At 40.9% G+C, this 16,841-nt stretch overlaps 1 protein-coding gene across 2 annotated transcripts; it reads left to right on the top strand.

The window, feature by feature from the left end:
- The first annotated feature begins 4,514 nt into the window (after positions 1-4,514).
- LOC121553580 (transmembrane protein 26-like) lies at positions 4,515-12,017 on the top strand. Of its 2 annotated transcripts, none has more exons than XM_041866809.1 (6): positions 4,515-4,787; positions 5,551-5,647; positions 5,873-5,962; positions 9,359-9,567; positions 10,017-10,096; positions 11,174-12,017. In XM_041866809.1, the coding sequence occupies exons 1-6, from the start codon at positions 4,594-4,596 to the stop codon at positions 11,572-11,574; spliced, it is 1,071 nt and encodes a 356-aa protein (XP_041722743.1). In that variant the 5' UTR covers positions 4,515-4,593; the 3' UTR covers positions 11,575-12,017. The 2 variants fall into 2 exon arrangements, with proteins under 2 accessions (XP_041722743.1, XP_045067511.1); XM_045211576.1 differs by having other exon boundaries at positions 4,703-4,787; positions 5,562-5,691.
- Positions 12,018-16,841: the final 4,824 nt, after the last annotated feature.

Genomic DNA, 16,841 nt, shown 5'->3' on the forward strand with positions numbered 1-16,841 from the left:
CTAATGAAACCATTTTGAGCTTCATGCTTTTATTCTTGATTATAACACAAGAGCTTTGTGTGTGAAATAGTTTGAAGAGATTTAAATCAATAAATGAATAACATTTCACAATATTGTCTACACTGAGATTGATTCCGAAATTACACTTGCGTTATAATGTATAATTCTAATTTCATCACATTTGTCATAGTGATGTACACAACACATATCAGTCATCCAACTACATACAGTGTACATACTGCATAACACAGCCCCAAATTCAATTGGAATTAAAATCACTCAAAGTTCACTGTAATATACAGTAAACTAGGGTTTTTCCTATCTTGTACCTGGCATAATATGGGCATGTTATGCTTTGCAATGTTAATGCCAATGGATTAGTGATCTACTAGTGGCAGACATGTGAGAAAATGTTTACCATCCATTTTTACTGTGTTCAAATGGAATTAAATTACCTCAAAGTTCACTGTAATATACAGTCAACTACACAGGAGGTTGGTGGCACCTTAATTGGGGAGGACAAGCTCGTGGTAATGGCTGGAGCGGAATTAGTGGAATGGTATCAAATACATCAAACACATGGTTTACATGTGTTTGATGCCATTCCATTCGCCCCATTCCAGCAATTATTATGAGCTGTCCTCCCCTCAGCAGCCTCCTGTGGGCAACTAGTGTTTTTCCAATGTTGAAGCTGGCATTGTTAATGACAATGGAGTAAATGATGTACTAGAGGCGGACTTGAGAAAATGTTTACCATCCAATTTTACGGTGTTAAAATTGAATAACTTTACCTCAAACTTCACTGTAATATATACTGAACAAAAATATAAACGCTGAAATTAAAGATCCCAGAATTTTGTGTAAAGTGTTGGTCCCATGTTTCATGAGCTGAAATAAAAGATCCCAGACATTTTCCATACACACAAAAAGCTTATTTCTTTCAAATTATACGCACACATTTGTTTACATCCCTATTAGTAAGCATTTCTCCTTTGCCAAGATAATCCATCCACCTGACAGGTGTAGCATATCAAGAAGCTGATTAAACAGCATGATCATTACACAAGTGCACCTTGTGCTGGGGACAATAAAAGGCCACTCTAAAATGTACAGTTTTGTCACACAACACAATGCCACAGATGTCTCAAGTTTTGAGGGAGTGTGCAATTGGCATGCTGACTGCAGGAATGTCCACCAGAGCTATTGCCAGAGAATTTAATATTAATTTGTCTACCATAAGCCGCCTCCAACATCATTTTTTTGGGGGCAGTACTTCCAACTGGCCCCACAACCGCAGACCACGTGTAACCACGCCAGCCCAGGACCTCCACATTCGGCTTCTTCACCTGTAGGATCGTCTGAGACCAGCCATCTGGACAGCCGATGAAACTGAGAAGTAACTGAGGCCCTCTGTAGCTCAGTTGGTAGAGCATAGCATTTGCAACGCCAGGGTTGTGGGTTTGATTCCCACGGGGGGCCAGTATGAAAATGTATGCACTCACTAACTGTAAGTTGCTCTGGATAAGAGTGTCTGCTAAATGACTAAAATGTATTTCTGTCTGCAATAAAGCCCTTTTGTGGGGAAAAACTAATTCTGACTGGCTGGGCCTGGCTCCCCAGTGTGTGTGTGTGTACTGTGTCATTTTGATTATGGAAGATTGCATAAGTGTGCTTCAAACTTGCTAAACATACCATTTGTTACGAATTTGCTGAACGTATGATATGTTATGAATTTTAGCTAGGTGGCAAACATTAGCTAGCTTGCTAACGTTAACTAGGCTAGGGGTTAGGGTTAGGGGTTAGGGTTAAGTTTAGCAGTTAGGTTAAAGGGTTTAAGGTTAGGGTTAGGGGAAGGGTTAGCTAAAAAAGTTAACATTAGGGGAACGGTTCGCTAAAAGGGTTAGGGTTAGCTAACATGCTGAGTAGTTGAAAAGTTGCTAAAGTCTTGAGATTTGAACTCGCAACCTTCGGGTTGCTAGACATTTGTGTTATACGCCCACCCATTCACCCATTCACCCCTACCGCCCACCCTACTTTCGTTTTTGCTTTAAGTAACCATCTGTCTTATGTAACCATCCCAAACGTAACATATTATCTAACTAATATGAGTGTCTCGGATTGACACTTACTATGTTACGTCTAACCTATGAGACCAGGCTGTACCAGCAGCTAATGTTAGGCTGTTTTTAGCTTGCTAAATAAATAGCTACATAAATAGATAAGCTAGCATATTAGCCACTTTATGACTGACATGTGATCATTGCCCTTGCTAGTTTGATTGTATTGACATTCGCAGCCTTAGTTAGCTACATTCGTCAGTTTTTGTCTATAATATTGAGTGAAACTGAAAGTGCATACTGAATGGCTGGAGGAAGCAAACAATGTACCACACCAGCTGCGATTTACAACCTGATAGCAATATTTGTTAGACTACCAATACATTAATTGGTAAATTATAGTAATCATGCATTGAACTGCATCCATCTATTCTGCCAACAATGACTTGCTGTACGTCATGGACTTTTGAGTAAAATAGAACCTATTTTTAGAACCTCTTCCAAAGTTTGTTTTGTAGCATAAACTGGGAATTTGATATTTTTGACTGATATTATGATTGTCTGTTTCATATCTGCAAAGTACACTGAACAAAAATATAAACACAACATGCAACAATTTCTACGATTTTACTGAATTGCAGTTCATATAAGGAAATCAACCAATTGAAATACATTCATTAGGCCCTAATCTATGGATTTCACATGACTGGGAGTACAGATATGGATCTGTTGCTCACAGATACCTTAAAAAATAGGGACGTGGATCAGAAAACCAGTCAGTATCTTGTGTGACCACCATTTGCCTCAACTCCTTCGCATAGAGTTGATCAGGCTGTTGATTGAGGCCTGTGGAATGTTGTCCCACTCCTCTTCAATGGCTGTGTGAAGTTGCTGGATATCGGCGGGAACTGGAACACGCTGTTGTACTTGTTGATCCAGAGCATCCCAAACATGCTCAATGGGTGACATGTCTGGTGAGTATGCAGGTCAAGGAAGAACTGGGACATTTTCAGCTTTCAGGAATTGTGTACAGATCCTTGCAACATGAGGCCATGCATTATCATGTTGAAACAAGGTGATGGTGGAGGACAATGGGCCTCAGGATCTCGTCACGGTATCTCTGTGCATTCAAATTGCCATCGATAAAATGAAATTGTATTCGTTGTCCGTAGCTTATGCCTGCCCATACCATAACCCCACCGCCACCATGGGGCACTCTATTCACAATGTTGACATCAGCAAACCGCTCCCCCACACGACGCCATCTGCCCGGTACAGTTGAAACCGGGATTCATCCGTGAAGAGCACACTTCTCCAGCGTGCCAGTGGCCATTGAAGGTGAGCATTTGCCCACTGAAGTCGGTTACAATGCCAAACTGCAGTCAGGTCAAGACCATGGTGAGGACGACAAGCACGCAGATGAGCTTCCCTGAAACAGTTGTGCAAACCCACAGTTTCATCAGCTGCCCAGGTGGCTGGTCTCAGACAATCCCGCAGGTGAAGAAGCCGGATGTGGAGGTCCTGGGCTGGCATGGTTACACGTGGTCTGCGGTTGTGAGGCCGGTTGGACGTACTGCCAAATTCTCTAAAACAATGTTGGAGGTGGCTTATGGTAGAGAAATTAACATTAAATTATCTGGCAACAGCTCTGGTGGACATTCCTGCAGTCAGCATGCCAATTGCATGCTCCCTCAAAACTTGAGACATCTGTGGCATTGTATTGTGTTCCAAAACTGCACATTTTAGAGTGGCCTTTTATTGTCCCCAGCACAAGGTGCACCTGTGTAATGATCATGCTGTTTAATCAGCTTCTTGATATGCCACACCTGTCAAGTGGATGTATTATCTTGGCAAAGGAGAAATGCTTACTAATAGGGATGTAAACAAATTTGTGCGTATAATTTGAAAGAAATAAGCTTTTTGTGCGTATGGAAAATGTCTGGGATCTTTTATTTCAGCTCATGAAACATGGGACCAACACTTTACATGTTGCGTTTATATTTTGGTTCAGTGTAGTTAAAACGCTGTCAGCTCCACTTTAAGTATTGGATTGGGCGCTGTAGAGGGGGCAGAGTGAAAAGGCAGCAGCAGGCCGTGCAACACAATCCCCCTCCAAAACTACACATATTTGGTTAGTAGAGACCCTACTGAGTATTTCCACCCCACTTTAGCTGAGACAGGTAGACAAGTGTTCTCTCTACAGCCCAATATTCTCAACATACCAGTGTCAACACTGTATTTTTTCATTATTGGTCTATTTTTATAAACCATTAAAAAATATATATAAATTCCCTATAGCAATTTCTTGTTGGCACAATAAAAGTGGGCATTGATAAAAATTCAATATAATTTGAATGCGTTATCCACATTGCAATTTTTTGAAATGCAGGCTTTTATTTAGAAGGTTTCGTCATTACCATATAAAAATGAAGTCATTGTTTGTGCTGCTGGCAGAGTACAAGTGGCTGTGTGTGGGAGTTTGAACCTTCAGTAATAACGGGACACTTTAGCTTTCGAATCTTTACTGTTAAGTATCATGGCATTTGTGGTCAAATTTTCATGTGCGATTGTTACTAGGTTGTTATTTATTCTTATCTCACTCATCGGAGTTTGGAGAGTAACATTGGTTAAAGATGACCATATCTACTGGTTTCTGACGTTCCTCTTTCTACCTCTCGTTGTCGAAATGATCATAACTTTGAAAAGAAGAAAGGGAAAAGATTATAAATGGTAAGATGTTGTAATTTTTTTAATGTCTTCTGAGTAGGCTACGTACGCTATTTTGTACATCAGCATACTGTGCGTAATTTGTAATGTGCAGGCTATCCACTTATTTTAATCCTAAAGACATAACAGACAACAAATTAACAAGATAAGTGCTAAATGAAGTTTTTCTGGGGAAGAATCCAATCCATTATGATTTTGCATTGCTTCTTTTTTTCTTTTTCTTTTTACTGTACAACTGACTACAGCCCCATTCCCCCTCCATAGAGAGTCCGTATCGTGCTGCTTATCCCATTGTGCTAAATAAAATGGCCTGGGACAAAGTGGGATAGGGTGGAACCCCTAGACTGAAGAATGACATGTCTGTCTGACACGTCTCCCTCTGAGAGAACACTCTTCCTGTGCTCCCAAAATAATATGTGATTGTTTTGTCAAACGTTATGATTAAGTCATAAAGAGGATAAAGTGGTTAGAATTGGGTTCATCATTGCATGTGTTGGTTCTATTTGATGCTATTTGTTTTACCATTGTGTTTTTTGGCTATTCTTTGGGTAAAAAAAAAAAAAAAATGGTATTGTCTTCTGTTTTCCCACTGCTGTATCATTTGTGCTGGATTGCTATTCTGTGGGCTTAAGATATAAAACATATATAATCACAGGGAATGGACCATCATTTGTGGATAACTTTGGATAGGTGCGTGAATCTCTAAAATGTATGTGAATGGAATAAAGAGTTAATGAATAAAGTTCATTTTCTCCTCCAACCCGAGGTTCTCTCCAGCCATCTTGTTGTTCCTGATCAGTATCATTCCATCCATCTGGATTCTGGAACTACATCATCAGCGTAACAAATCTAGTGACCCCCAGGTACAGAAAACAGAGGAGAGACATCCCACAGCTCCATGTTCAATGTATGCATGACAGTTATGAAACATTTACTTACAACAAATGTTAGATATACTGCACTGAATTGTTAGATATACTACACTGTTGGAGCTAGAAACACAAGCATTTCGCTACACCCGCAATAACATCTGCTAAACGTGTATGTGACAAATAAAATTTGATTTGATTTAACTTATCTAATTTCAGTGCAAGAAACTGGATTCATGGGAAAATGTGAGAAGCATGATTTCTCTGAACGAAACGGTGGGGAATTTAACGGTTCAAACCTATCTAAAGGTAAATACTGGAACTTTTTAATTTCTTGACTATTTTGCCTTTTACCCTTTCATATATACGGTTGAAGTCGGAAGTTTACATACACCTTAGCCAAATACATTTAAACTCAGTTTTTCACAATTCCTGACATTTTATCCTAGTAAAAATTCAGTTAGGATCACCACTTTATTTAAAGAATGTGAAATGTCAGAATAATAGTACAGAGAATGATTTATTTCAGCTTTTATTTCTTTCACATTCCCAGTGGGTCAGAAGTTTACATACACTCAATTAGTATTTGGTAGCATTGCCTTTAAATTGTTTAACTTGGGTCAAACGTTTCGGGTAGCCTTCCACAAGTTTCCCACAATAAGTTGGGTGAATTTTGGCCCATTCCTCCTGACAGAGCTGGTGTAACTGAGTCAGGTTTGTAGGCCTCTTTGCTCGCACATGCTTTTTCAGTTCTGCCCACACATTTTCTATAGGATTGAGGTCAGGGCTTTGTGATGGACACTCCAATACCTTGACTTTGTTGTCCTTAAGCCATTTTGCCACAACTTTGGAAGTATGCTTGGGGTCATTGTCCATTTTTCCTCCAAACATAAAAATGGTCAAACAGTTATATTTTTGTTTCATCAGACCAGAGGACATTTCTCCAAAAAGTACGAGCTTTCCACTAAATGTTGTTACATTGCTGAAGGGACTTGCTTCCATTCAGCCACAAGAGCATTAGTGAGGTCGGGCACTGATGTTGGGCGATTAGGCCTGGCTCGCAGTCTGAGTTCCAATTCATCCCAAAGGTGTTCGATGGGTTTGGGGTCAGGGCTCTGTGCAGGACAGTCAAGTTCTTCCACACCGATCTCGACAAACCATTTCTGTATGGACCTCGCTTTGTGCACGGGGGCATTGTCATGCTGAAACAGGAAAGGGCCTTCCCCAAACTGTTGCCACAAAGTTGGAAGCACATAATTGTCTAGCATGTCATTATATGCTGTAGCGTTAAGATTTCCCTTCACTGGAACTAAGGGTCCTAGCCCCAACCATGAAAAACAGCCCCAGACCATTATTCCTCCTCCACCAAACTTTACAGTTGTCACTATGCATTCGGGGAGGTAGCGTTCTCCTGGCATCCCTAAATCAGTAAACATGGGCACCCTCATAGATATCATCCTGACTAATTTACACTCTAAATACACCTCCGCTGTCTTCAACCAGGATCTCAGCGATCACTGCCTCATTGCCTGCGTCCGTAATGGGTCCGCGGTCAAACGACAACCCCTCATCACTGTCAAACTCTCCCTAAAACACTTCAGCGAGCAGGCCTTTCTAATTGACCTGGCCCGGGTATCCTGGATGGATATTGACCTCATTCCCTCAGTAGAGGATGCCTGGATGTTCTTCAAAAGTGCTTTCCTCTCCATCTTAAATAAGCATGCCCCATTCAAAAAATTCAGAACTAAGAACAGATATAGCCCCTGCTTCACCCCAGACTTGACTGCCCTTGACCAGCACAAAAACATCCTGTGGCGTACTGCATTAGCATCGAACAGCCCCCACGATATGCAACTTTTCAGGGAAGTCAGGAACCAATATACACAATCAGTTAGAAAAGCAAAGGCTAGCTTTTTCAAACAGAAATGTGCATCCTGTAGCACTAACTCCAAAAAGTTTTGGAACACTGTAAAGTCCATGGAGAATAAGAGCACCTCCTCCCAGCTACCCACTGCATTGAGGCTAGGAAACACTGTCACGCCGATAAATCTACGATAATCGAGAATTTCAATAAGCATTTTGCTACGGCTGGCCATGCTTTCCACCTGGCTACCCCTACCCCAGCCACCAGCTCTGCACCCTCCGCTGCAACTTGCCCATGCCCCCCCCACGCTTCTCCTTCACCCAAATTCAGATAGCTGATGTCCTGAAAGAGCTGCTAAATCTGGACCCCTACAAATCAGCTGGGCTAGACAATCTGGACCCTTTCTTTCTAAAATTAGCTGCCAAAATTGTCGCAACCCCTATTACTAGCCTGTTCAATCTCTCTTTCATATCGTCTGAGATCCCCAGAGATTGGAAAGCTGCCGCGGTCATCCCCCTCTTCAAAGGGGGTGACACTCTAGATCCAAACTGTTACAGACCTATATCCATCCTGCCCTGCCTTTCTAAAGTATTTGAAAGCCAATTTAACAAACAGATCACTGACCATTTCGAATCCCACCGTACCTTCTCCGCTATGCAATCTGGTTTCCGAGCTGGTCATGGGTGCACCTCAGCCACGCTCAAGGTCCTAAACAATATAATAACCGCGATCGATAAAAGACAGTACTGTGCAGCCGTCTTCATCGACCTGGCCAAGGCTTTTGACTCTGTCAATCACCGCATTCTTATTGGCAGACTAAATAGCCTTGGTTTCTCAAATGACTGCCTTACCTGGTTCACCAACTACTTCTCAGATAGAGTTCAATGTGTCAAATCGGAGGGCCTGTTGTCTGGACCTCTGGCAGTCTCTATGGGGGTGCCACAGGGTTCAATTCTCGGCCCGACTCTATTCTCTGTGTACATCAATGATGTCGCTCTTGCTGCTGGTGACTCTCAGATCCACCTCTACGCAGACGACACCATTTTGTATACATCTGGCCCTTCATTGGACACTGTGTTAACAAACCTCCAAACGAGGCCATGGAAACCCATTTCATGAAGCTCCCGACTAACAGTTATTGTGCTGACGTTGCTGCCAGAGGCAGTTTGGAACTCGATAGTGAGTGTTGCAACTGAGGACAGCGGTCCCGTTCTGTGAGCTTGTGTGGCCTACCACTTCGCCGCTGAGCCGGTGTTACTCCTAGACGTTTCCACTTCACAATAACAGCACTTACAGTTGACCGGGGCAGCTCTAGCAGGGCAGACATTTGACGAAACTGACTTGTTGGAAAGGTGGCATCCTATGACGGTGCCACGTTGAAAGTCACTGAGCTCTTCAGTAAGGCCATTCTACTGCCAATGTTTGTCTATGGAGATTGCATGGCTGTGTGCTTGATTTTATACACATGTCAGAAACGGGTGTGGCTGAAATAGCCAAATTCACTAATTTGAAGGGGTGTCCACATAGTTTTGTATATACAGTGTATATTCTGATCATTTCATCATAGCATGACTCAGGTGACCAGAGTCTGACTGTATAATGGGGAATCCCCGTGTTTGTCAGGATTTCTTTACAGATGTATTTGGGAATACACAGTCAACGAGGGTGACATCTAAGTATACTTTTCATTATTAACATATAAGGTTATTTCTATTGCAGTGACATCGCTCTCAGGGGTCATTAGCGGACTCTTCTTCCCTACCCTGAGCCTTTCCAAAAGTACATTTTCGAGTGCTTATTATCTGTGGTTTGACCCTCTGTTCCTTCTCTTGACATTCAAGGGTCTTGACCAACTCTTGTCCACGGTGTGTCCCAACGACTGGATCCTGGCCCTCCATCAGGTCCTGCTAATCCTACTGATCATAGGGAAGTGGCTCCTCCCACTGGGGGGCGGGGTCACACGGGAGGAACTCTCCCAGCTCCTGCTCATCTTCGTTGGCACGGCAGCTGACATCTTGGAGTTCACCAGTGAAACACTGTCTGATGTCAAGTAAGTGTCCTACCTTTCAATTTACTTTACTGAGACTAAAAGCTTCTCAGAGGATTTTCAGAGCCTGTAGCAGACTTTACTAGATCCCAGTGTTCTCACATTAATCTGCTGACCTAAGTGCCTTTAGTAGTGTGTTAAGAGTTTTTGGATTACAACTTCTCATCTGACTCCATATAGACTTTTGTATCACAAGGAACCACAATACTGCAGTGCTACTTAAATATTTACTAGTTACATACTTACTAAGTTACTACTAAGTAAGCATATAACGTTTAACTTACTAGTTACTAAATAGTATAAATAATGTAACAACCAGGGGTGGAATTCACTCAAAATCACTCTGAGAATTCATCAATGTAAAATCCTAGAATTGACCTAAAAAACTAAAACCGGTAACAACAGTGGACATGCATTGACTTGTTGAGCTGTATGTTCCTTATTCCTCCCAGGGAGAACAGCCCTCAGCTGGTGTACATCATCCTAGCGGTGTGGACCTGGAGCATGTTACAGTTTCCTCTCCATCTGGCCGGTGGGTCTCTACATTTCATAATATTATTAATATCAGCAGTGAACTTAACTATCCTTGACTTTTGGCCAACAGACAAAGGCTATTGGGATCTGTCTGAATGTTGAGGCTCGTATTCTTTAGGGTGAATTACAGATCTGATGTATTTTATATGCTGATGCCAAGACTTTCATGGTGGGTTTGAGGGTTCATTTGAGTGGTACAGCCATATCATAGACAACATTGTGGATGTCACATCTTTGATGGCAAATCTTTCCTTATCTGTTGTAGACATAGAACTGCAGAGAGCCTCCCCCCATGACCCCACCTACTTTCTCAAGTTATCTCTTTGTAGCATGACTGTGGCCAGAAAATACTTGTCAGTGGAGCATTACATATACTCAAATGGGATCTGTTTAGACTTTGGTTAAACATTTGAAAGGAGGCAAACCAGCTCTATCGTAGCCATGTTGCTACATAAACAGGTGTGCAGATTTGTTTGCTATCACCGTTTTCACTTCCTACACACAAACTACAATGATCTCGCCATATGATAAAAGCAAACTTTATTTAGTACAGTCAGAAATGCAGTTTTATCATCAGTATGGCTAAAATAGGAAGATGCAGCAATACATATGGATTTCCCTTTTATATTGCGTACCGTACAGTGATTTGATCTGACTGCTTTATAAACAGGTTAAGGCTCACTTCTTCTTCGGTTCTTCATTGCTTGGCTGATGGAGTAGGCTATTGTCAGGCAAACTGCCAATAACCCAGACCTCCTGAAATCCATTATAGCCGTGTGGCTAAACAATTCAGGGTTGAGGATCATAAAGAGTTCATTGCGGCCTCCCTTGTTCTCAGACCGACCCCTATCTACTGAATTATTCGCAACTTGAAATCATTTGCTAGAAGTGGATACGTGACCATCCACTCATCACACATAACATAATGAAGATGTACTTAGAATATGCAATTCTTTATATCTACAATAATCCTGTTGAAGACTTCAACGGAAATACTTCTGGCCTTCAGCCCTAGTTTCCAATAATATGTGAAAATTGTTTTTGAAACTCAACTTGTGTGTGTGTGTGTCCTTAGTGGTGAACTCAAAGCCAGAAAGCGAGGGCGAGGGCCAAGGCGATTCCCTCCTGACCAAGCACAGCACAGACATATGGAGCATCATTGAGAGCCTGTTCATCCAGGATGGCCCTTTCCTCGTGGTCCGGCTCACCGTCATGACCTACTTTGATGTCTTCCACCAGATGTTGGTGTTCTTTGCCATTAAAAACTTCCTGGTGGTCATTCTGAACTTCTACCGGCTGGCCGTCATATGCCAGAACTACAGACCTGTAGTCAGGTCCAGATGCAGCAGCAACATCCCTGATTGTAGTAGGGTAGAGGTGGAGAGGAAGTATGGGGAGGGGAGGTCGGAGAGAAACAAGGTTCCTGCCTCTGCTTTGGAGGAAGTTAATACAGACTGTGAAAGTATCATTACGTAGTACACCGTTTATACAATGCACAAGTTCAATATTGGACAGGATTTGTGAGTTCCAATGCTGGAATTAATTATGTGACTTGACATTTCCATGGGTAAAGGGAAGGAGAGACAGAAACAGTTTAACATTCACAAGCATATATTCAACTTCAGCTCAGCTGATTTTCTACAGTATTTTAACTTTTTTGTAATGTTTTTACCCTTTTGACAACAAAAAAGCCATGGCTTAGAAGTTTACCCCCAAAGGCATGTGAAATAGAAAACAACTTGTTTGAGTTAGTAAAACAAAGGGTATGCTTGTAAAGATAGGCAGCCAAGTGTAACTGTCCACAGCTGACAAAATCAACCCAATTTTGTTTTCCAAAGGTGTGATTATTCAGTGCATTCGGAAGGTATGCAGACTCCTTCCCTTTTTCCACATTTTGTTACGTTACAGCCTTATCCTAAAATGGATGAAATAAAAAGAAATCCTCAATCTACACACAATACACCATAATGACAAAGCGAAAACAGGTTTTTAGAAACTTGTGCACTGTCAACTGTGGGACCTTATATAGTCATGTGTGTGCCTTTCCAAATCATGTCCAATCAATTGAATTTACCAGAGGTGGACTCCAATCAAGTTGTAGAAACATCTCAAGGATGATCAATGGAAACAGAAATACCTTATTTATATAAGTATTCAGACCCTTTGCTATGAGACTTGAAATTGAGCTCAGATGCATCCTGTTTCCATTGATCATCCTTGAGATGTTTCTACAACTCTGGTCTGTCCTAGGAGTGAGGGTAAACAGTAGGCATGTTCTCAGCTGTCCAGTTTATGTTTTAATAATTATTTTGGGTATAGGGGAGGGTCACTTTTTTTTTTTCAAGCGTTCAGGTAGGGTCGGGTAAAGATATATTTTAAAGAGTTCATTGCGGCCTCCCTTGTTCTCAGACCAACCCCTATCTACTGAATTATTCGCAACTTGAAATAATTTGCTAGAAGTGGATACGTGACCATCCACTCATCACACATAACATAATGAGGATGTACTTAGAATATGCAATTCTTTATATCTACAATAATCCTGTTGAAGACTTCAACAGAAATACTTCTGGCCTTCAGCCCTAGTTTCCAATAATATGTGAAAATTGTTTTTGAAACTCAACTTGTGTGTGTGTGTGTCCTTAGTGGTGAACTCAAAGCCAGAAAGCGAGGGCAAGCTTGTAGCGTCCTATCCAAGAAGATACGAGGCTGTAATCGCTAAATACTAATATAAATGGGATATTTCAGTTTTATTTTATACACTGGCAAAAAATTTAAAAACCTGTTTTTGCTTTGTCATTATGGGGTATTGTGTGTAGATTGATGAGAGAAAAAAACAATGTAATCAATTTTAGAATAAGGCTGTAACGTAACAAAATGTGGAAGAAGTCTATAGGACTGAATACTTTCCAAATGCACTGTAATACGCCTGGTTGAATTGAGCTTAGAATGGTGGGCAGTTGAATTTTTATTTTCTATATTGAAATGTATTAATATTCTTTATTTCAATGCAGGTAGATTGTTTTTTGTATTTTACGTTATTTCATTCATTGAAAACAAACAAGAAATCAGTGTTTTTATTCAGTGAACATATTTTAGACTTGACCATTTGTACAATCTGGGTAATCTGCATACAGCAGTGTTGGGAGGTCTTTATTGTGTGCATACAAATCAATCCAAAGTCAAAACCTTATCAAATAAGCCTAACTGTTGGGTATTGTTTCTGGGTGCTGGTAAGTGTCTAACCCTATTCTTCCACTATCGAATCATTGCCTAAGAGCCTGTACGTTATTTATAATGAGGGATACCTGGAGAATGTAAGACCGCTCTGAAATAATAATGGATGGCCCTCCCTTCAGTAAAATATATTTTTACCCGACCCACCTGAACACTTGAAAAAAAGTGACCCTCCCCTATACCCAAAATAATAATTAAAACATAAACTGGACAGCTGAGAACATGCCTACTGTTTACCCTCACTCCTAGGACAGACCAGAGCATTAGATATGCAGTTTTATAATCTATTTTTGTTTTTTAAGCATTATATCGCAAAGTAGCCAGAAGGTTGTGGACCTGGGACATCAGGTGGGTGCAATTAATTATCAGGTAGAACAGAAAACCATTAGGCTCCAGACCTCATAGGGTAAGAGTTGAATACACCTGGCCTATAGCATTGGGCACACATCGAGCTATAATAAGCAACTCTGAGCAATATTACAAATTACATGACCCTCCCCTGGACTAAATAAAAAAATACTAAACCCTCCCTGACTGAAATTGAAAAAGCCTGACCATCCCCCATTTTCCACGGGGTAACCATTTTGTAAATTTCGACCACTCCCTAAATGGGGTCACAACCAGGGTTATCTTTACATGACAGAATGACTGTACTCACTCTCTATGGTGACTCCTCCGTGAGAACTTTGCAGTCGTACTAGGAGCTCTATTCAATGCGTATCGCGGAAGTTCAGCATTACAGCGTTGAAATTTAAGGGCAATGTTCTCCCGTTAGCAGAGACTGCATTTACGGTAAACGCTGCATTTGTCGGCTCAATTGGAAAGGGCAATCTGTAACGCTTCTGCAATACATATTGAATACTGGCTCAAGTCCAGATACTGTATCATAAATGTCGCATTGTTGTAGATATCGCTTCACATTACATTCATGTTAACTGCTCTCTTGTCAGAATGTAGGTCAACGTATAAATGGCATTTTATTCTGGGTGAGGATATGATTTAAGAAAAACAAACTGAATGTGTTCAATAGAAATACATTATTCTATCCCTCATGCAGCAGCCTTGTGTTTTAAAATTGAAAGGCTGCTGTTTTATTTTTCACCACTTGCCATTTATAAGCAATGAGTGACAGGCCAAGAATACAAAAGACCAAGTAATTAGAGAATGCCACATAACAAATCAGTATTCATGTGAATTTACTTCACTCCCACTCAACTGTGATTCTTTGCTCTACAGTGCTTCTTTGTTGGAAGTGCCTGCAGTTTAGCCCAATGCATGAAGGAAACATGATGAAAATACCCCTTCCTCTACAACAGTGATTGATTAGGCACAAGGGGCACGTTCCAGATAAACATATTCTGAGCAGAATCTGAGATTATTTTATGAAATTCCTACACTTCTCCAGGCATTGTCTTATAACCTGCCCAGTCGTGCACAAAATGTGTAACTAGGACACAGACTATTTGATTTAGCTAATTATTCTGATAGCTAAATTACACTGGCATTACTTAACTATAGTAGGCTACAATGAGCCAGTCCACTTTGAATATTGCTTAAAGACCCAGTGCAGTCAAAATGCTGTACTATATTGTACAACAGCTGATGAAACGAACACTGTAAAAGTGTGAAGATCCGTGTTGTTTTGTATGGGTGGCGTTTTGGAAAGCCTGGTGACATCACCAGGTGGTATAAATTAATAGACCAATAACACAGTTCCAAACCGCTCTGCCAATAGATCAATTTCCCAGCCGCGTCATAAAAAGTTGCAACAGAAAGGGGTTTGTTTACATTGGAGTTGATAGAGAATCCTCCAACCTCAAATGCAGCTGGTGCAAGTTACACTTAATTTGATGGTTATGGTCTACAACATCGCAGATGTCATCGGATGATTGATTACCTAGCAAGCCAGCGAAGCAAGATATCACAAATAGAGCTAGATAAAAGCCAGAAAAACAATATACTTGAACATACTGTAGCTATAGCCATCAGTCTGGTGTTTTCATGGTTCTTACTCACTGTTAAGTTTGTCACGGTCCCGCAATCAGCATTCGTTATCCTGCTATTTTTTAGTGTGAGGATGCGCGCTTGTAAACACAAAATTGCTCTATAACAGCTTGTTTTCAGGTTACATATGCCTCCGATTAGGCTCCTCCACTCTGAATATTGATCCACACTGTGGTTAATGCACCACTTTGGTACCCTTCCCTTCCCACACAGTCCTAGCAATATTCTTACTTGAGAACGTTTTTTTGTTCAAACTCCATTTAAATTTATTTGTGATGATTTTAATGGAAAACTATAACAGTAAGGTACTTGTCACCCAGAAATTATTTTATATTGAGAAAAACTGCTGCAATGGGCCTTTAATGCTATTAAAAACAAATGGTCATTTCCTACTTTATTGGAGGTGGGTTATCACACAAATCACATCCTTTTAACCTCCCTGTCCTGCTAGGGAAGACATCCACAACTGACCACCTTGTTTACATTTGAGTCATTTAGCAGACGCTCTAATCCAGAGCGATTTACAGGAGCAATTGGGGTTAAGTGCCTTTCTTAAGGGCACATCGGCATGTTTTTCACCTTGTCGGCTCGGGATTCGAACCAGCGACCTTTGGGTCACTGGCCCAACGCTCTTAACCGTTAGACTACCTGCCGCCTCAATGAAGGAGCATGTATGACATCGAGTAGAACCAGGCAGGATGCACACAAACGTAATTTCGGTTTGGGAATATATGCGACTGTCAAGAAATGCATTACAACTTTGAAACAAATGCAGTGTAGGTTGGCCAACTAAAACTCGCTCTAAAAAGGAATCTAACAGAGTTTCCTTCTACCAGCCAGACAAAATACTAAATCGGAGGAACTGGTTAGTTTTTTATTCCAGCATAATACATTTTCTTACTCCCCCTCTTAAAACAAATTGTTTGATCCTGGTTTTAAACAAGTCTAGAGGAAGGATTATGTTAAACCCTGATACGGTATTGTAGTATATGAAGATTATGACTTTGTTAATGTTTTTAAGTGGAACCTGAGGGGATGTTTATTTTAGCTCAAAGAGAGCCGTTTTTAGTGCGACGCCACATAGGACAGTAGAAGGAGCCATTTTGTAGTGACACCCCTGTTGGTTGGAGACAGGTGATTGGACAGTAGAGGGAGCCACCCATATCTTGGGAAGATTATATATACTGGGTAAAAAACGAAGAGGTTAGAGCGGCCATTGCAATCTGGGACGCCGCTCTCCGGGTGGTCTGGACATCCGTAAAATCATGCTGGAATCTTGTGATATGAATAAAACTTATGATCAAAGGTTCAGTATGAGCGGACTCCTTTGTTTATCAGCAATAATGACTAGCAACTTTGACTCGACACTACAGTATGATTTGCAAAAAATTGAAATATCCACTTTTGAAAGCATTAAACTGAACGCAGGAATCCTGCAACAAAGTGACAGATTAACAGTTATTATTCCCCAATTAAAAAAAAAAACATACACAATTTAAAAG

The sequence above is a fragment of the Coregonus clupeaformis genome, chromosome 37 (assembly GCF_020615455.1).
Source record: "Coregonus clupeaformis isolate EN_2021a chromosome 37, ASM2061545v1, whole genome shotgun sequence".
In the NCBI taxonomy this organism is placed as follows: Eukaryota; Metazoa; Chordata; class Actinopteri; order Salmoniformes; family Salmonidae; genus Coregonus; species Coregonus clupeaformis.